This window comes from Helicoverpa armigera, chromosome 10 (genome assembly GCF_030705265.1).
Source record: "Helicoverpa armigera isolate CAAS_96S chromosome 10, ASM3070526v1, whole genome shotgun sequence".
NCBI lineage: Eukaryota > Metazoa > Arthropoda > Insecta > Lepidoptera > Noctuidae > Helicoverpa > Helicoverpa armigera.
This window is the reverse complement of record NC_087129.1, coordinates 8,343,043-8,363,482: the sequence shown is the minus strand read 5'-3', so window position 1 is coordinate 8,363,482 and position 20,440 is coordinate 8,343,043. Positions and strand designations below refer to the sequence as shown.

The 20,440-nt window shown below is 37.1% G+C and overlaps 1 protein-coding gene across 8 annotated transcripts in view; it reads right to left on the bottom strand.

The window, feature by feature from the left end:
* Positions 1-637: 637 nt before the first annotated feature.
* Positions 638-20,440, bottom strand: part of LOC110378448 (proton channel OtopLc) — a 67,669-nt gene continuing 47,866 nt past the window's right edge. For 5 of the 8 annotated variants that reach the window (XM_064036524.1, XM_064036521.1, XM_064036525.1 and 2 more), the window contains exons 3-16: positions 17,762-17,925; positions 7,577-7,761; positions 7,261-7,496; positions 6,875-6,958; positions 6,345-6,468; positions 6,099-6,259; positions 5,853-6,018; positions 5,495-5,662; positions 5,029-5,400; positions 4,385-4,601; positions 3,836-4,120; positions 3,256-3,493; positions 3,001-3,168; positions 638-2,884 (exon numbers count right to left, since the gene is read on the bottom strand). In XM_064036524.1, coding sequence (XP_063892594.1) covers positions 2,744-2,884; positions 3,001-3,168; positions 3,256-3,493; positions 3,836-4,120; positions 4,385-4,601; positions 5,029-5,400; positions 5,495-5,662; positions 5,853-6,018; positions 6,099-6,259; positions 6,345-6,468; positions 6,875-6,958; positions 7,261-7,496; positions 7,577-7,761; positions 17,762-17,925 — 2,709 coding nt within the window. In that variant the 3' untranslated portion in view covers positions 638-2,743. Of the gene's footprint in view, positions 2,885-3,000; positions 3,169-3,255; positions 3,494-3,835; positions 4,121-4,384; positions 4,602-5,028; positions 5,401-5,494; positions 5,663-5,852; positions 6,019-6,098; positions 6,260-6,344; positions 6,469-6,874; positions 6,959-7,260; positions 7,497-7,576; positions 7,762-8,301; positions 8,662-17,761; positions 17,926-20,440 lie in introns of those variants that run through there. The other 3 variants (XM_064036527.1, XM_064036528.1, XM_064036526.1) reach the window with 3 other exon arrangements.

Sequence of the window (20,440 nt, the reverse complement as noted above, 5' to 3'; positions counted from 1 at the left end):
GTCATGTCAGTTTGACGTAAGAATGAAATGCGGCGAAATAGATTTTAGTGATGTACATTCTTAATCGACTAATTATCCATTACTTTTTAGTGTTTTTCATGTTCACTCACAAAGTGATGCAAATTCTTCTCAGGATTTTTACGAATTTTGCAAGTTATGAGTTAAGATTGCAAGAGGAAAGTGGTTATTAAGGACTCACTATAACAAAACAACTTTACAGGAAGTTAGATAGCAGTTTTGTATTTTTTAAACCTTTTTAAGGTAAGCTAGTCTCGGACTCTATTCCCGAGTCGGGCCGAAATTGCTTTATAGGTTTTGAGAACCTTTCAAAAAAACTGTGGGACTTTGAAGCTGGTGAAGATACTTACCCCCTTCCATTAGAGAGCACGTAAATATCAGTACTGTTTATGATCTCACTCGTCAGGATTGCTAGCCCATCACGCTATGAGAGTGAAGGAATAGAAACCGTCATTACGTAACTCTGTACGTATCTATATGTAAAAGAAAGTCAATAAAAAATTTGCTTAGGCAGCTTAGATCCGGGAGAAGGAGATAGGATAGTTTTTGTCATGATCCGACTACGGGACTCGGGTGAAACCGCGGGCAGAAGCTACTTGATAATAAATAAAACGAACAATCACGTATAAGTATTATTTAATTTATTCAAATAGACATTTACATATATTAATTATATATTTTAAAGTAGAATTTCCAAATTTTTGGTATCTATATAACACTGATTGAGTATCCACATAGGTATGATAATAATGTTAAAACCTAGAGTTACAAACATCGGTACATTTTGTTCCAAACATCAAGGTACACATTAAATATCACCTACAAAATTGAACAAGTTAGAAATAGTATAGTTTTATCAAAGGACTTACTAACAATTATCTATTGTTAAAAATATCGGCAGTGATAAAACAAGCCAAACACGCTGGTTGGTGCATTAACAACAAACAAGCCGAGACCTGTCATTGTTAAGCCGTTAAACTTTTCAAAAATCAATACGATTGAGCTCTTAATTCTTATTTTTTACATCCACTGTTTATTAATAATAAATTACTAATTGTAAACATTAAAATATTTTAAATCAATAGAAAACTAACTACATTCACTCGAAATCTCACGTTGTAAGCACACGTTACTCTCAGACTCTAGAGCAATAAGTTACGATTTTACCTTAAAAGTTAATTTACAAAATTAATAAATATAAATAATTGAGTATGAACTATTTTATACAAAATCCATAACATAGAAATGATATCACGTGTAAATCACGGTTGATCATTGCATTACACGAATAGAAAGGTATGTAAATTAGTCAGCCTATAAAAATAGATTGCACAAAAATCATTATGAAAATATTTGCTGAGAATAATTTTATCGTACTTTGCGTATAAGTATATTTTTGACGCTGTGAACTTAGTCCCATGTTAAAACTTCGCAAATTGTAATCGATTATAATGTCTAATAGGTAGAAGTTACGCTTTAACAACATCACTAGTGATGTTGCCAGTAATTGTTTCTTAATTCTAGATCTAGTGTTACCACATCTCCAAACATGCTAACGTCAGCGCTATAAAATGTGCTTGTTACATAGTGATAAAAATTTTACATTTTTATGGCCCCTTTGCAATAAAAATGTCTCCTAAACTCAAATACCCAAATGATCCGTATGAAGCGGCGCTCTGCAGCTTAAGCGGCAGGTCTACTCTTTCTCTAAAGTTAAGTACGTTTAATCAGATATAGTTTTCGACACGTCAACTACCCTCTTATGATACCACATTATATTAAACTTTTATAGTAATCCTACATGTTTACCTCAAATTTATGTTGGCTAATAAATCTTCTGAAACTTTAATATAGTAATTAATTTTATTTTAATTAATTTTATATCTTAATATATATATTAGATACGGTTTTAAACACACAAAACGGCTCCCATTTTGTGTTGAAATGTTAAATTCATCGACAACATTTTTTCAAGTCAATTAATTACTACAATCAATAATAACAACGAAGAACCAGTCGCAGAGAAGATAGACTTTAATTTAGGTTGAAATGTTTCCAGAAATTTAAAATATTGTCAATTTTAATCAAGCCTTAACCCTAAAACCATGGCACACAAATTATTTCTAACAAAGGAGGGAACTTTTCACAACTGGGAATTATTTTATTATCGTGTTTCGATCGAATCATGTTAAAACGCTCTCATTCAAACTTTTAAATTTTGCAAGTATAGAATTCAGAAATCTGAGCAATTCTGTTTACGTATCTATTAAAGAAAATGAGCTGAAAATATGTATGCTTGGTCGCTTTAAAGTCTCCACAGTCAGTCTTTCAAGAAACCTAATTTTTATTGAATCTGTAAAAATAGAATGGAATGTGAAAGATAAACGAAGTATGAAAGAACCGTAGCAAATAATAACCAACATAACGATGATCCATAGGGTAGGTAGATCCAGGTGAATATGTCGTGTCAATTACAATACTTTCCGGGAGAGCAATTACTTAGACATTTCTACATTGTAAAATGCAATGTTTACCATCCTAAATTCGTCACACCTATACTAACACTTGAAATAGCGAGATGATTTTGAAACTAGCAGTAATTTTATCCGTTCTACCTACATAAAAATTGCTGTCCCGGACAAGGACGAAATCCGTAGCATTCATCCTATTTGACTAGGATGTTGTTGATTGGACTTAGGTCTCCACCTTAGTGAGGTCGAAGCGCTCACTCCAGACGCGCTTTGTAGCTGGTCTTCCATATTTCGGCCAGGGTGACAGCTGAGTGGAAGCGATGGAAAATACAAAGCGGTAGAGTGAAGCGCTGGACGAGAGACCAGGCTACGAAGCCGTAGAAATCGAGTTGAACCTGAAAACGAGAGTACATAATGTAAGTACAGTCGAAATTCACGATATTGCAAGAATAAATAAGGCTACTAGTGTTTATTAGTCAAAGAAGTAAGTATAATTATAAAAGAAACTTACAGGGTTAGCCAGAACTTTTTGTGCTTCAAAGGTGTAGATGAGCCACATGGTGACATTGCAGATCAAGAGGAAGGTGACAGCCTGACGGGCGGGCTTGCTGCGTTCTTGTTCGGGCAGGTGGACGCGACGGCGAGAAACATCGGCAATGAACAGCAATTGCAGCACCACCTATTTTGTACAGTAAGACGTGTATTATCATAAAGAAGTCAGGTACTTAATAGTACAAATAGCACGAGAAATGTCAGAGTAAGTTACCTGAAGTACGCTCAAGCAGCCAGTAATCATGACGAGAAGGTTTGGCTCGTGAGTGAACGCTCCCATTCCACCAGCGATGACGCTGAATACGGCATACACGAAGAGGCCAAACGCAGACACACGGAGCAGGATGTCGTTCAGGTCAGACTGTTCCTCGGAGCGGAACTTCAAGGATTGCACCCTGCGGAGAGGCTCGGTACAGGAGGGAGGAGTATTGCTCCATTTCATTACACGACCACTAATTATAGAGTGAGTTAAACCAAAAATGGTAAACAAAACGACAACACAAAAACAGATTCGTGTTAAGAAAATAAAAAATGCAATGTAAAATATTGGTAATAGTGATGGGTGACAAAGTGGGGTTAGCACGGTCGATGTGCAAACATAAAATAAATCGGAGCCATTGATGGAGTAAAGGGGATTCAAATAGGAATAGGAGAAGGTGCATGAATGGATATGGAAGAAATAAAAACAAAATAATTAACAGACACTAAGAACTAAAACATAACAGGTAATAACATAATGGTAACTAAATTGAGTTACTAAAAATGTGCAACCAATAGAATTCCAAAAATCTTACCGTATAAATCCGATCAGAATCGCCAGTATGGAAAGGACCATCAAAGCACAGTGAGACACATCGGCCAAATAGATCGACAGGCGCTTCAACTCGTGGTGTCTGATCAGGACGAAGAAGAGTATCAAGCAGATGAGAGAGGCGACGAGTAGCAGAAGTCCACAGAAGAGTCCCTTGGAGGCTCCAGCACAATCGACGCGGTTTCCACGCTGAGCCGCCGCGAGCGCCGCCGCCCTGCGGGAGAGAACAGCCTCCAGACGTCTTTCCAGATCTTCGTCGTTGGCCACGCTGCAACCAAACGCGTGCAATGTCACGGACGCGTTGCTACTGTTTAATTCTCAGTCTAATCTATTGTGCTCTATTATTAGGGAACTACTATGAGGAGCGTGACTATTATTGGAAGTTATTTGTCAATATATGTTACATTTTACATAATGTTCGGTTATAGGTAGCATTCGCGTTAATGGATGACTAAATGGTGAATAAATTGTTATAAATTACGGCTGGCTATTGGAATATGGAGTAAGAATAATAAAAAAACAGTTATTTTACCTGGGGTAGCGGCCAATGTGCTTCCACATAACGTAAATGACGGCAGCCCCGATGAGGGAGTACTCAATGATGAACGGATACAGATAGGGTGCCGAGTCGGTTACGATAGTACCCATAATTGGGTTGCGGCCGCACACCGTAGTGTTATCAATATTGGCGATCAGCGCAGCTGGGTTCAGGCCGTCGAACGACTCGAAGATCTCAGACGAGTTGGTTACTGAAAAAAAAATAACATGGTAAAATATTTTGATCACAGTACGGTCATGTTGATCGAAAAAAACTAATCTACACATAGAAACTACAAACTGCCATCCTTCGCTATTCTAAGATTGGTGTCACTACTTATTGGTGTAGTACCCAGTGTTGTAATTCAATATTTTGTGCAACTGATTTGAATAAAAGGAAGATTTGCAATTTAAAATCTGAGAACAGCAACCAGTGACCAGTGACATAAATTATAAGTACTAACATGCAAAAGACGCAACAAAATCTTATCCTAAAAGTAAAATTATGAGGAAACTCATGTGCAACGGACGCGAACGTGGGATACGTAATAAACACAAACAATATTCGTCAAACCGCAAATAAAAAGTGCAACGGCGTTTACTTTGGAAATAAGTCAATGCGACACTCCAACGACCAACCTGGCGAATGTGGCGGTTCATCTACGCGATAAGTTTCGACACTATTGCCCCACTCATCTCTATCAGTTACTATCTGTCCCGTAGACGTGCTTGGCATCATAGTCGATATAGCGCTAAGGATCGGTTTCAGAGTCGAAGTACGAAGCCACTGGAAGACTTCTAACATGGCCGTCTGGGTCTGAGTCGCTTTATCGGACTCCGTGGTTAGCGGTGCAAAAGATGTCGTAGTGAAAGGATTGTCATTAGGCCATTCTCTGAACTCACGACCATATCCCATCCCGTTGTCGTAACCTACCGTACTCTTAATAGTGTCGATCAGTTTTGACTTAGGGAATATACCACCACCAACGTTATGATATGATGAGATAGTTGCTGAAAAATTAGTCCAAAACACATTTTAATTGAGACACATGCACATGTTAGCAAAACTGGGATTTGAAAAACATTGAAGGGTGTGAATACTAACTTGTGGTAGGAGTAGTGGTAGGAACAGCTGTGGAGGTGACAACGTTCATGAGTTGCTCTCCAGTGGTCTTAGCGGTGGTTATAACGGTGGATGCGATAGAGGTAGCGGCGGTGGAAGCTGCACCGAACACTTTGCCGGAATGCCTCAGAGTGTGCTTACGGATGACTTCTGAAGACGGATGAGTTATTAGTTTTATTTACAAAAGTGATTTAAAGAAAAAACAAAAATATTAAATACAAATAAGCAGGTAAGTTGCAGTGGACTTTAGCTAATCTTCTAGATAAAAAAGAATACTAAAGAATTAAAACATTAATATTTAAGATGGAAATAAAACATATTAAAAGAAAAATTGACTTACTTCCCAACACGCCTTCGCCGGAGTAACCCTGAGGGTTCTTGACGTGGTAATCAGTAATTTCCTTCAGTGACTCGAGTACCAAAGTACGAATCCAAACACAGATGTTTGTAGCAACTACGTGCATCAGACCGAATCGGGCAATCACTTTGAATCGATGAATGTTTAGCTAAAAGAAAAAAAAATGTGAAAATAAGAAAAAATTATCAGTATGAAGTCTTGATTGAATAATCAATATGAGATAGTTACCCGTGAATTCATGAAAATGAAGTACATTTGCATGAAAGTGAAGACCATTTGTAAGACAGGATTAACTCCCTTCAAGATCAAGTAACAAGGTGACTCCAGAGGTAATTCGAAGAATGTTCCGAACTCCAAACCATTGTAGATCATTGTTCCGAGACCAAATGCTGGAATAAGAAATATATGCATTGAGAACACATATTTCAGTTTTCATGTCTTGGTCTATAGATAAACTAGTAATAAAATACTCACCAATTGCACCAATCCTCAGGAAGAAGCTGCCATGGCTGTGATCGTTTTGAGAAGTCTTGCGCCTGCGGACTGGTCTCGCAACTGGACCAGCTTCGAGCTCCACAATATCCTGCTGTTGCTGCTGCTGTAATTTTTATGTAAAAATTTTAATAAAACGCACAAAATGCTACCAAGTAAAGGACCAACCAGATGCCTTGGTTTAATTCAAATTGATCGCATAAAGATTACATTTGATGTTGATATCATTTTCTGAAAACAAGGTGCCAATCGCAACTAGCTTAGATACAATTAGTAAAACTAAATGAAACAGGAATTGTATGTTATTTTCAACTCAGGAAATTGACGATGCAACTCTAGTATGACAAAGTTAAGTCTGTTGACTTCCAAGTGTGATTACGAAGCCTACATGAAAGCAAGGTGATCCAGTAGCGAAAACAGAAGCAGTATAAACAGACGAACTACGACAGCACATCCAAAGCACTCCGTAATGATATGATACACTTCAAGCAGGATGCGTCAATATACCTCACCTGATCAGACGCATACAATTGCGCCATTTGCAATTGCAATTGCTGTTGACGAACTTTATCACGCATCTTACGGGGATACACCTCCTGCCCAAATGATATGGAAAAAACAAAAAAGTAGGCAGCGTAAACAAAAAAGGGTTCATGCGGCCTGATGTGATCGGACGAAGCGTTGACCATGATAATTGTGAACGGCCAAAAATAAAGTTGCGAACGAGTGCGTATCACAATAAGTTTTAATAAACAAATCACATAATTGAAATTAACAAAATAAGTATATGGTTAACTAACACAGGACGACACGCGAAAGCGACAAGAGAATGTGGAATGTTAAATACAAAAATAATGGATGTGCTGTGTATGATTGTGCGATGTGAAGTGCCACTCACCTGGAATTGACTTTGTTTCTTAGCCTCTTTGGTAGCCTTATCCTTTTCTTCCTTATCCTTTCCTTTGTCTTTAGACTTGGAATCTTTCTTTCCATCTTTCTTATCTTTGCCTTCTTTTCCATCTTTGCCTTCCTTTGCTTCCTTATCTTTGGTTTTCTTTTCCTTTTCTTTCTTGGGCTTCTTCTCTTTTGGCGGGGGCTTCGGTTTTGGCGGGCTTCCACTGCAGCAGGCACTCTCTGTACAAAGTCACTCATTTTGTTAGAACAATAGTGATATTACTTGGATAAAAAATATATCCATGTTCAAAAATATTTACCTTGGAGCAAGAAGCAGAAGACGTACAACAAGAACAGAATGCTCATGCCATACAGGTAGGTGAAGAACCCTTCGTAGTAGTAAAGAGGGAGGTTGTGTGTGATAACATCGCTGATGACGTAAGCTATGCACACAACAACCAGGAGCTTGGCGTAGATGAAACTCGAGATGATGAACAGTGAAGTTCTGTAAACAAACAATAGAAAAGCGTTATGTCGCGCCAAGTATTACCGTTCGAAGGGAAATTCGTGGGTTGTGGATTGTAGCAACTAGGAATTTTAATATTCCTAATATTTGGGTCTAATATTTAAAAAATTAACTTCAGTAATATTTTTTAAAATGCTTTTATAGAATTTACCCATGATACTGTTTTTTACAAATTCATAGTTAGGTATTTAATTATTTGCAGAATATAACAGTCACTTACATATTTTCGCTAGTAAGTAAATACATTGGTTTTAGATACAGTTTTATATATTTATTTAATAATAAATAATTTAAAAAATTATACTAATAATTTTTGAGATTCCATTTGTTAGTTTTTTATTTCGTTATTTCGTTTTTAGAAAGTTGTGAAATAATTTTATTTAAAACGTAAACTACCGAGTTCTGATGCACATACGAAAGTTTATTTAATTATTTACAACGAAATAAAACTACAAAAAAAATATTTAAAATTTTAAAAAATATTTAAAACCGAATCGATAAAATCACTACACAACATACTTCTTAGACGGCTTGGGCTGGACGCACTTGAGCTCCATCTCTTTGTTCGCATTGTTGTGCTTCTCCGCGATGGCGATGTCACTGCCCTGCTGTCGGTGCTGCCCCACCGGCAACGTCGCCATGTTATCCACTGACTCCAGTTCAACCGTCGCCACCTTCACTTCAGCCTCCGTGGGCTGATGCTTATCTTTCCCCATCACTTATTTCAACACTCAGGGAACAAGAGGAGTTACAGAGTGCCCATAATGGAGTGCTCAGGGTTAAGGACAGGTAGAGGACCGAGGAACGCGTTTAAAGACCTCCGGAAGTATTGAGGTGCGGCGCCGAACCGTGCCTCTGGCTCGAGTGTACCGGGAGTTGCGCAGTAATGGATGCTGCGCGACGCTTCTCCGCTCAAAACAGGGGCGTCACCGACCCTCCGTGCGCACCCCATTTTTGTGTAAATTGCACTCTTTAATGGCGAGAGGGTCTTTGTCGCTTTTATGGAGGAGTGTGAATGTAATGTTGACCGGAGTGATGTTTTAATATTGGACTTTGATTTTGCAAATAGTGATAGCAATGTATTGTTTTTATTCAAAAATAGAAACCACCCAATTTTCGCTTTAATTAATTACCATTTTCTCATTTATATAATTTGCCTTTCTCTAATATGCCATACATGAGTTGACCATACCACTAAACATTCCTAACCTACCATAATCCAGGAACTATTTCCCCAAAAAGATTTTGGGCAGCCCTAAGCCGGCGGCACGCGGTCGATAGAGGCGCGTCTCTCCCGGAAAGCTTCGGGAGGCTGCGCGAGCGACCCACTGACCCGGCGTGCCCCAACCTCCGAACACACCCCACCACTATATTGACAACCCTAATACTGCACATGCACGTGTACTAGAAGGTGTACCTATAGAGAAGGTACATTATAAACAAAGGAATCAGTCGGGAACAAATAAAGGGGACGTCTTATGAAAGCGATTTCTGTCGTCATCTTTTGTTTAATTTTTTAGATCGGGAATGCTATACCTATTAATATTATTTAATTCTGAATAGTTTGTAGTTTATTTTTATTAAATTGTAGTCTGGCTAATGGAGCTAAAACAGTGTATAATCTCAGATATTTTTACTATCTACCTCGTTGATGCGATAAAAAATAACATTAATTAGGGGAGATGTTCCTAAAACGGGTACCCTTCCTAAAACGGGTAGGCTTTGCCATTCGTATATTATAGGTCTTAGTGTGAACCTGTGAGTGTAGAGCGGTGCACTACCACCCCGTCGATCACGGTCAGTTGGCTCGCGCGCCTAGAGCGAGCGTTTTCGAGATTAGGTGTAAAAAAAGTTTTTTGCAGAGTTTATTAAAAAAAATCGGATTATGCTAGTGCTGACTACTCAAATATGGTGCAAGATACGGTTTCCGCAGTTTTGTATTATCATTTTGCATGTTATATGCTTATTAATTGTGAATACTTAGTGGTCTCCTTGTTTACTATTTTAAGGTTAAGGTAGTTGAAATTTAAAACGTGCTTTTGGGCAAAACGGGTAGGGGCATAACGGGTGACTACCCGATTTGAAATAAGGGGCCACTTTCTCAATTGATCCCACAGAAAGCTAATCGAAGACAAAGGAAGCCACAGAGAGCTGAAGAAGTACAGGAACAGCGTGAAAAAGAAATTAAAATATGTTTTCTCTGATTTTTAACAAAATTATCTGCTGGTAGGATTATAATTTCAAAAGTTACATTTAATAAAGTAAAAAAGTGATCTAGGCTGATCAAAATAAGAAAACTGTTTAACATAATTAAGGAGACTGATTAACGATAAAGATTTCCTGGATAACAGGAGGCTAAGATACGTTTACTAATTCATTTATCACATATATTCATTCATTACCTGCTTTGCCCAAAGGCGCTACCCGTTTTAGGACCCCCCCGAGGGCAAAGCGGGTATTTCGAAGGGGTTTATTTTTTTTGATTTTTTTCTGAATTTTGAAGAAGATTACTAAGACTATCTTATGTTTTCCAAAGTTTATTATATAAACAACCCTATGAGTACAAATACAAGTCGCATGTAATGTTCTTGGTTATTTTATTTAACATCTTACCTTAGCTTACCCGTTTTGGGAACATCTCCCCTAATCGATTTAAAGAGAGCACTATTAAAAGATGTTTTGTTTATAATAGCCGGATGAGATCAGTGAGGCGCATGCGCGAACCGATGCTCCGAAGCTCGCGGGTTCATTGAACCATTTCAAGTAGTGCCAAGTTTACTATTTGTTATTTTTATAGCTATGTTAATGGGTAGTTGTAGAACTAGACTATTATTAGATGATGCACAGGGTATTTGCAAGACAGGCAATAGTAAAGTGACCCTAAGGTTCAACCTCCTCATTACAAAGGATGTTAACTACTTAACTACAGCTAACAAATTAGTTATAATACTTATGTACTACCAATTACCGCTCAAAATCATAGCATGAGATAACTTTGTCTTTATTTATTTTTGCATAATTTATGTTGGACTACTAGGTACAATTATAAGCGTAAGCCAGATTAGTAGTATTTTTATTTCTCTTATAGATTTCTCCATACCTCCCATAAAAATTTTAAGTGGCGAAATGATCACCTACCTATGATGAAATATATTAGGTACATTAAAGTAAACATAAATGATGATGTTATTTACTTTCAAACTGTAAAATAAACACTTATCAAACGTTCTAACGTTAACGAGCCACTTAAAGGCAAAAACTAATCCAGACATTCAACCGCAACTCTCAGTAATTGCAAAACCACGATTGCCAAGCTCTGATTTAAGTCATTTTAGTTAAGACGCTATAATTAGTGGTGACCCAGAGACATACGCTAAAATCGCCACATGCATAGCGAAGGACTGACGCAATAGACCACTCTTGGCGCAATATTAACCTCCTTTTGAACCAGGGGCCCGATTCTCCTAATTTTACTTAAGCGACCTTCGATTGACGTTCGACTCGATTCGACTGAGATCCAATCCCGACTCGATTACGATTGAAGCGTATGTGGCATTCCGCTATTTTTTCTTTGAAATAAACGTTTTTATCCTTTTCTGTCATTCAATAATGAATCATTTTGTCTGCAAATGATTTACGATTGCAAAATGATTGTACAGCAAACTACCGTATAGACCGGTATAGACCAAAATCATCAAAATAGCAGACCAATCGCACACCAATCAAATGTCAATCGAATACGATTGGTCTTTTATTAGTAGCAGAATGCCCGATATGGTTAAAACTGCTATTACGATCATATTGCGATTCGATTTTGACATTATTAACTTAGGAGAATCGGGGCCCTGGATTCAATTCAATAGCTTCCTTTATACGCAGCTGAAACATACCAATAAATATTCCGTTTAATAAATACTTATTACTGGAATTGAGTTTGAGAAATCAATTCTACAAAAGAGAGAGTAAATAAGTATCACGATTCTGCGAAAAACTACTTGGGTAATTAAAATTAAATCGTGAGAAAATCCAAGTAAAACTAGATATAAGCAATGTGTAGGTAGGTATATCTGTTGCGTCTATTACGCGAAATAATCAAAGACTAAAAGGCAACAGCGACATTAAATTATATAAATAGTTCCTATCCTATCTCGCAGGATTCTTAGAAATTGCGCTCAGAAATTCTAGAGCAGAGCAAGAATAACAGTTTCCACCGGGAAACGGGAACTAATGCTAGCCCAGTTTGAATGATAACTCCACTCTTTGTCTCCTCAAAAGCTTTGTAAAAAAAACTGTACAACTTTTTATTTGAACGCAGTGACCCATTTTTTGAGCCGCTTGTGTAAAAATGCTATTTTTATTAGGGTTCAGTGGCAACGATATTATTGGGCTTATGTTTAGAGCGTTCAATATTGTGTCACTTTGTTCCCGACCCTGTTTTTTTGTAAGCGACATGAGGCACAATGGGTGCTGAATATTTTACACGTTTCAGAGATCATGGGTGCATATTTAGGTAGGTGTTTTCCATGTTTTGCGTTCTTCATTGCCAATGGTAAACAATTGGATGGGTAACATGGTCTATAGCCAGCGTGATATAGTGCAATATAGGAGATTTCTGACCGAATTAGATTGAGTTAAATAAGATCATCTGTGATGTAGGTTATTTCATACAGGCACACAAATATATCAAATAAAGTACCCTAGTAAGGAGTACTAATAAGTAAAATAGACGGAACCCCCACGTAAAAGAAGAATGATGCGCTTAAAATGCAATTTAAAAGGGTAATGTAGTTGTGGGTTAAAAGCTAGTAAAATTGCACTATGCAGCGCCGGGTGGTACTTAGTGGCTGGCTGCCAGGTCATTGGTTTAAGTATGATAGTAAACCTTTCTCCGTCGACTTTCCTCCACTTGGGAGGAATAATAAAGAGATGACGTCACGCTGGTTTTCTTTTGTTTTCATTTTCAATTTTGCTGTTATAGCGCTTTCATACTAGTGCTTTTTTGTCGTGCGACGCATAACCGAGCTATGGCGACACATTCGGAGCAGAAAAACTGAGAGTGAAATGAGCTAGTGTGAAAGTTAATAGGTAGGTAAATTGATTTTTAAGGAGTTAAGCTAGATACTAACTTGGTTTGAGTTTTCATGATTTTTAATGGAATTTTGTAATGCAATATTTTTTGCCATTTAACTATTCAGGTAGTGATGTCCTCCTAGCCGATTATCGGCTACGGCGGCTGTTCTCATGTAAGGAGATTAGCCAACTACGCAGGACATATTATAGTGCACAAGCATTTGCGCAAACACAGGTGCACTCACTATTCCTTCACTCTCATAACCCGATGGGACGGCAATCCGACACGACCGGTAAGAGATCAGGCGCAGGACCGACATTTACGTGCTCTCCGATGCACGGGTGTATCAATCACCAGCTTCCAGGCTCCGGGCTGCTTCCTTGGCTCGTTGGTCTAGCTGTCGCAAGTGCGGCTGCTGAGCACGAGGTCTTGGGTTCGATTCCCGAGTCGGGCCGAAATCGCTTTGTGGGTATTCAGGTAGTAGTAATTAGTCTGATAGGTAACGACAGTTATTTCTATGCATTGTATTCTGAACTTTCTACGTTGCTTGTGAGAAAGATGCACAATTAAAATCAAAATGTTTTTATGCTATGATAGTTTACTTAACATAAAATATATCTACTTAAATGCCATAGTTTAACAGCCTGAAATAGCTTCATTTCCTGCACTCGACTTTAATAACTAATGCAAGATACGACGCCAACTATAAAATATGATTATTGTAAGAGAAATAATAATTCAATATACGCGAGCTTTTAATGGCTGTTTCAATTGCTTTGCAGTTTCAAATACAGCGTGTCAAGGAAATATACTGGACTGCGAACTGTGGTAAGTGAATTTAGATGTTTCTATAGTAACGTGTGAAATGCGGGTATATTGGCTATTTTTATTAGTTTCTTAATATAGAGGTTCTTAGCGCAATTCGATCTTATGTAAGTGCAAAGTCGAGAAATAATTTTGCCACTTCGCACAACTCTTTTACTGTAGTCAAAATCTATGAAGAAACACTGGAGCGTAAGTGGAAGACGTCAAATTATGTCAGAGGGGCAAAGTTATTTGGTCAGAATTATATTCGGACATATTTTACTCAATACCCTGCGATTATGTTACAACCCACAAAGTACTCGAAAATCGGCTTCAACCAACGGAAACTGGGTTTTCCACTGCATTTACTGGATTAATTAAATATATTTATTTTTCCATATCAATGGCATTTTATTTTTCCATATGCAAATCGACAGATTATATACACAATATGCAATAATTGGTGCGTAATTAATCTAATTAGTTATTACACAAATAGCCCTAATTAATTATGATGTGCATCGTACGATCAATAAACACGACATTGTGTAACACGTCATAGCAATTAGTTGCATTTAAAACTATCTATGACATAATCTCTATTTCTATCGACCTTGTAGTCACAATACGTAGGTAAGCACATCATTATGTGGCTTAGAGTATTTAAACCAACTAAGGACGCCATCAAAGCGCTTCTGCCAAAGGTGCGAGACCTCCGGTCATACTCAAACTTAGTGCGTCAAGCTCATATTGTGCGTCAAGCTTGTGTTTGTAATTTTTTTCGTGTGCCCCCGACCTTACACATTTAAGTTGTTGCCCTAGAAAAATAAGTAATTAACTTCTTATTTTTCTTAAGAAGTAAAAAGTTCTAAGAAATTATTATAAACGACTTTCGGAGGGGTTTTACGTGAGCAAAATTTACAAGTGTAAGACTGGCCTTAAGTTGTGATCAAAAAGCATGATTTAGCTATTACAACTTAGCGCTTCATTATAGGTATGTCAGACCTTTTCTTAAAGCCATTTGCAATCATGGCGGCTCCAGATAGTTAACTACTCTAAGTAATATGGCTGAATAAATACATACTTCAATGTGTCTGGCAAACGATCGCCGATTATATCACTGTAAAGATAGTTTAATGGAGATGTATGGTGGTTATCGCAGTTCGGAGGTTAAGGAGCTCCCATAGCGCATATATGAATATGATTTGAAATGTATCTAGGTACATACAATATACATATTTATGTATTTGAAGATTATCTAGGACATTAACGGTGGGTTCACACGATACCAACTACGCACAGTCTTTCATAGAATTTTGTCTGCTATCAAAAATCGGTGCATGGTCCTACAAAAGTCTGTGTAATAAAAAAGTCATATTTTCACTCAGTATTCAGATTAAAGACTATCGCTTGGACCCACCATTAGGCACAATTTCACTCACAACATAACATCAGTTTTCGTAAAACAACTATTTACTATGAAGTTTAACGTTCAATTTTTAAAGCAGACAGTTGTTTTAAGAAAAACAGACGTTTAAGTTGTCGGTTGTGGGCCTAAGAAAATAACTGTGGGTTTGTTAAAATGCAAGGAGCAGAATGGTGAAGTATGCTAGTGTCTCATTTCCATGAGTAGCTTTGTTGCCCTGAATCCATTGCTTACGAATTGGCTTATGTTTGAACTAGCGGTTTCTCGTGGGTCCCCACAAAAAAGCCGGACAATAGCCTATGTCCTTTTTCAGGCTCTTGACTGTCTGTAAGTAGGTATACATTTCACTCAAATCGAATTACAAATTGAATTATTAATCGAGTATCAAATCGAAATAGTTATTTTGGTGTAAAGGCAAAACAGACTTACTTTAGCTTTTATTTACTTGCATTCGTCTAACTTTCAGCAGAAAAGAAATGAATCTTGCCTCCGATAAAACTTATCAAATCAAATATAAGATAGTTACCATATCAACGAAAACTAACCAGAGATTAATAATATCCAACTCAATTAGTTACTAACAATTTCATCCTGTATCGATATCCTCGATCAATGACTTAACCGTCTCAAAAGCGTCGCCTTTCAGCAACTGCTAAGCTAAATCCTACTGTTGGTCAACCGCTAAGCTAAATCATACCCTATTTCAACAACGATAAGGTTGGTATTAGAGTAGTAGTTTATCCTCACAAGTGTCCTTATTTAGCTTCAAATGGGTAGGTTCGGAACATGGAGAGCAAAATGAGTATCGGAGGTGCCATTACGAAAAATCGCCAATGAAAGCGATGAAGGGCGGGTGAGCGGTGGACGAGGAACGTTACTATTTTCGTCCTTTTACGCCCTCTTTGGCCCCAACCTTTCTTGTGATACCAAAAATCGTAGACAAATATCACAAAGCACCCGCACGCCTCGTTAGTTAACTCGTAACTGCTCGTTTTGGTAATGCCCATTGTACGAATTTGACCTAGAAGAAGGCGCTTGACCTACCAGCATTATGGCATCTCCGCTCATCTTTCCTTACTCCGTGGTACGGAACCATTTAATCGATTGTCCATCCATGCGGCATGGAAGTGCTTTGATTACCGCTTCCTCCCCTTTATTTATTTTTAAATTGTTCATCGAGTTTTTTGTCCTGGTCAGTACATCTTTTATGAGCTAAATAGACTGTAATGTACCATTCTGAAGTGATCTATTTGGTTGGTACAAATAGACTGATTAGGCCATTTAAACAAATTCATGTAGTACCGTGATAGCTATTGCACTGTTGGTTTGTTGACCAGATTTAAAACCGTAAAGGTTTTCAATATAAATCAAAAAAACTAAAAATAAAATAACACCTAAACAGATTTGGGTTTTGACTATGACATTAACTTGAGTTTAAGTTTTTGTCATGTGATGTATCTAAGCAACTGTTGCATTAATGGGGACTTTTTATTGTGATTTAAATTCTGCTCATTTTCTCAATTCAGAAACATTCTTTTTCAAGATTACTTATAAAGATTCTAGTAATGGCAAATTATTAAAATACAGCATTATATTTTGCCTCAAGTCTTCACTTAAACAAATAATTCACTTTATAAAAATCTTTATTATAAATCATGAGCTTTCTCAATATACACCTTAACTAAGACAAAACGTTGTTTAATTGTGTTTATTTGTTTTACGAGACCAATCCATCAATGTTTCAGACGTAAAATATCATAAATGAAAATGGCCTAGTTTTAGTCGACTAGGTAACTAAAGGCTTTATTGCCTACGCTCTAAAGATTATTCTCAAGTTAGTTTTCTACGGACGTGGATAAAACTGAAGGAAGAGCTAAGTTAATAAAGGTAATAATCATAATTAATGGCTTTATTATAATTATTGAACAATGCAAAAGATTACCATAGTTACCTACAACTGCTAAATTAGTTCCACTTAATCAAAATGTAGGCAGGCAATATAAAATTCCATTGTTTCACCCACCTTCCACGCGATTTATTGTAGGATCAAAACATAAATAATTCATTGACGGATCTCAGACTAAGATTAACTAGGCTGCTGTTTATTACATGTATTTATGGGAGGTAAAACCTTCGCTAAATATAGCTTAGAATATAATGAGAGTCTAGACAGTTACGTATGTGCATAATTACTGCGATTTTAAACAGTAAACAGACGATAATTTTATAGTGAGACGTCTGGTTTCTATGGTCGTGTACCTACATATTAAATTAGACGTAGTATTCTAAGATGAGTACACTTATATTTATTTACGTTTATTGAGACGGGTGATTTGCAGATGCATAGTAGCATCTAAAGACGAGTTTTTCTTGTACAATCATCATTTCTTACGTAGGTACTGAAATATTGAATTCAATAACTAGGTACTTTTAAAAATAAAAACTACAAATTAGAGCACTCGCACACTGCAAACTTTTAGTCAGCTGAAAGTTTGTTTGAGCAGTAGCACATAACTAACATCAGGTATTCAGCCGGTAGCAGAACGACTGAAACCTTTTTTGGAATCAAGATACTCTGTAAAAAACATGTCAACCATCGGGTGAACTGACTGTTTAGTCTGCAATGTGCCGGGACTCTTAAATGGTAATAAAATTGAGTATAACAAAGCAATACTCACTTGGCATTTTTAGGCGTAGAATCAGGCTGGCAGCAGGCCCTGTACCTCAGCACCACCTCAGTGGGCGTTAGGGCTTCGGTCTCGTCCGGCGGCGCATCGCACTCGTCCGCGACGAGTGGCGCACGCGCCGGCGACGTGTGCGACCCGTAGCCGTCGGAATTCAGCTGGAATTGTGACAGTATACTCTAATATTACGTTGCATTGGTGAAAAGGTTTAGAAACTAGCCATTTGAACAGTCATTGAGTTTTGTTTCACTCGTCTTCCTCTATCTATCTACCATAACCATAGCTAATTGATAATATAGCTGACCACCTTAGCTGCTCTGTGAACAATAATATAATTGAAAGCAGTCATCATAGCTGAAATCAGCAGGGAAGTATATAATATGTGAGGGCCGAACGAACAACCCATTGGGTGGACTTCTAGCCAACCATTTCCACCTTCTGACTACCTGTGAGAGTCCATGAACTGTAGATGACTGCCAGTTAGTCAACTAGTTCCGTCTTCTAACTACCTACAGTGAGAATCTAAGGACTTTCTGATTACAAGTATGACTGAAGTTGCAAAACTGCAGGACATCTAGCTCTACAAGTATTTGAACAGCAGGTAATAGTTACATTGAGACTACATTGAGACCAGGTAATGTTAAGTAGTTAAGGATCGTACCAAAACTATCTAAGCATCTACTTAGTACGTATACCTACGGCACGACACTGAAATACACGCTGCAGACACAATGCAAAAACTAGCTATTGTTTGGGGGTCATGAGCGAACGAGAGACGTTCAGAAACTGCTAGAATACATTATAGCTACAATATATTTTACCTCGAAGATACTATGCCTTCTGTTATTAGAATTCATACTTTGTTAATTTATATGACAATGTTAAAAATAACTAGAATTAGCACGATTAAATCCAAACCCAATACCAGAGAAACCATAAATTCCATTGACATGTCCACAACTTCCACTTTACGTTTTCGTTTCATTTGAAATAACTAAGATTAAGACACTAATAACACTATATATTATTACTATAATTCTTTACACCATTCTACACTGAACACTTAATTCGTACAAAATTCCTTCTAATGAATCTGATTGGTGTAACTGCCTGACAACTCGATACAGACTAACACATCAATGTTTTGTATTTAGAAATAAACAATAACATGCGAGTCTAATTTCGTCATTTGTTTTCACAATAGCAACTAAATACAGCATTCATTCTGTGAATTCAAGTGCAAAGCTGCTCCCTAAATAATGGAACGTGCTTAAATGGTAAGTTGTTTAAATCATAGGTAACTTAAATAGGTAGGCGTATCTACTAAATAGGTATCTAGGTACATAGATCTCTTGCATCAAACAGGCGTATAGTGATTTTTATCTCTGACCCTTCACTTCTTTTAATCCCAAATTAAACGACCTAGCAAAAAAATATATCTAGGTTGACACTTCAGAACCTACAGAACCGCGGGATTCGTCGAAATCCATGATTAATCTAGCTCTGCCTGGATTCATTTCATATCCCATATTAAAATGAGCATCGTAGTCGGCAATTACATTATAATCCTAATTTAGTAAAGTCTATCATTTACTACATTTACTGCTAGCACACACCGTAAAAGTGTTGTCAGGGACGAAAAAACGACACATACCTAGGTATTGCATGTGCAACATACTTAACATCTTACCTGATTTTTATGCTACATAGAACACTAACAATGCCTAGTGCATCACTAATTTTGTTGTTACCGTTTTCAGACAGACCGATTGTAACTCGTATACTCCTTATTCGTATCTCTAATGTCTAAGTCTAAGTGTGTCTACGTTTTATGACGTTTATCCTCTACAGCAATCTTAGCATCCATTTTAGAATACCATGCATCGGCTATAAAATCTCTATTAATAATTCCATGGTAACAAAACAGATGCCAATTGATTTTATGACTTTTATCTAATTCTGTGCATTGTTTGACTATTTTAGTGCATGACTATGATAACTACAAGATTGGGAAACAATAAAATGAGGCTACCCATGGTTCATGAAATACTAAAAAGATAGAAAGAAGAAAAATGTCTAAAGGAAAACATACCTGTACGAACAAACGTTAGTTTTCAAACGAAAAGGATTCTGTTGAGTAATCAGTTTATAGAAGATATAGTCAGATGAGCACCATTTCAGAAGTTCAAAGTAAACCATTTTCTTTGAGAGGAAATTCAAAAGGTCAATAGTAAAATAGGTAAATCATATATTAGAATAATAAATCATATTTAAATATGTCAACTGCTATGAATGTTCCATATTTAAAGCAATATTTGGTAATCTCTTTATTTAAGGCATTCAAAGAAGACTATTTACTTAGTAGGTACCGTTCAAAACTCTGATATCAATGTAAGTCTGACATACATAGCCAATTGGACCCAATTCAATGTTTACTGAATTCGACACATTACCCAACTGGGAAATGAGGTGTGAAGCAAATGCTTCAAAGGTTTCGGAGTTTCAATGAGTCTCTTAAATAACTTCAAATCATCTGGAAATGGTCATGGACTTAACAGCCCTTTTCCAATCAATAACCAGCTAAGGTGGTCTCCAGATATAAGGAATATCTTTGGTTTGTCTTTGATTATTTCAATACACAAGACATTTTTATTCATCGACTGGACTTAGCTA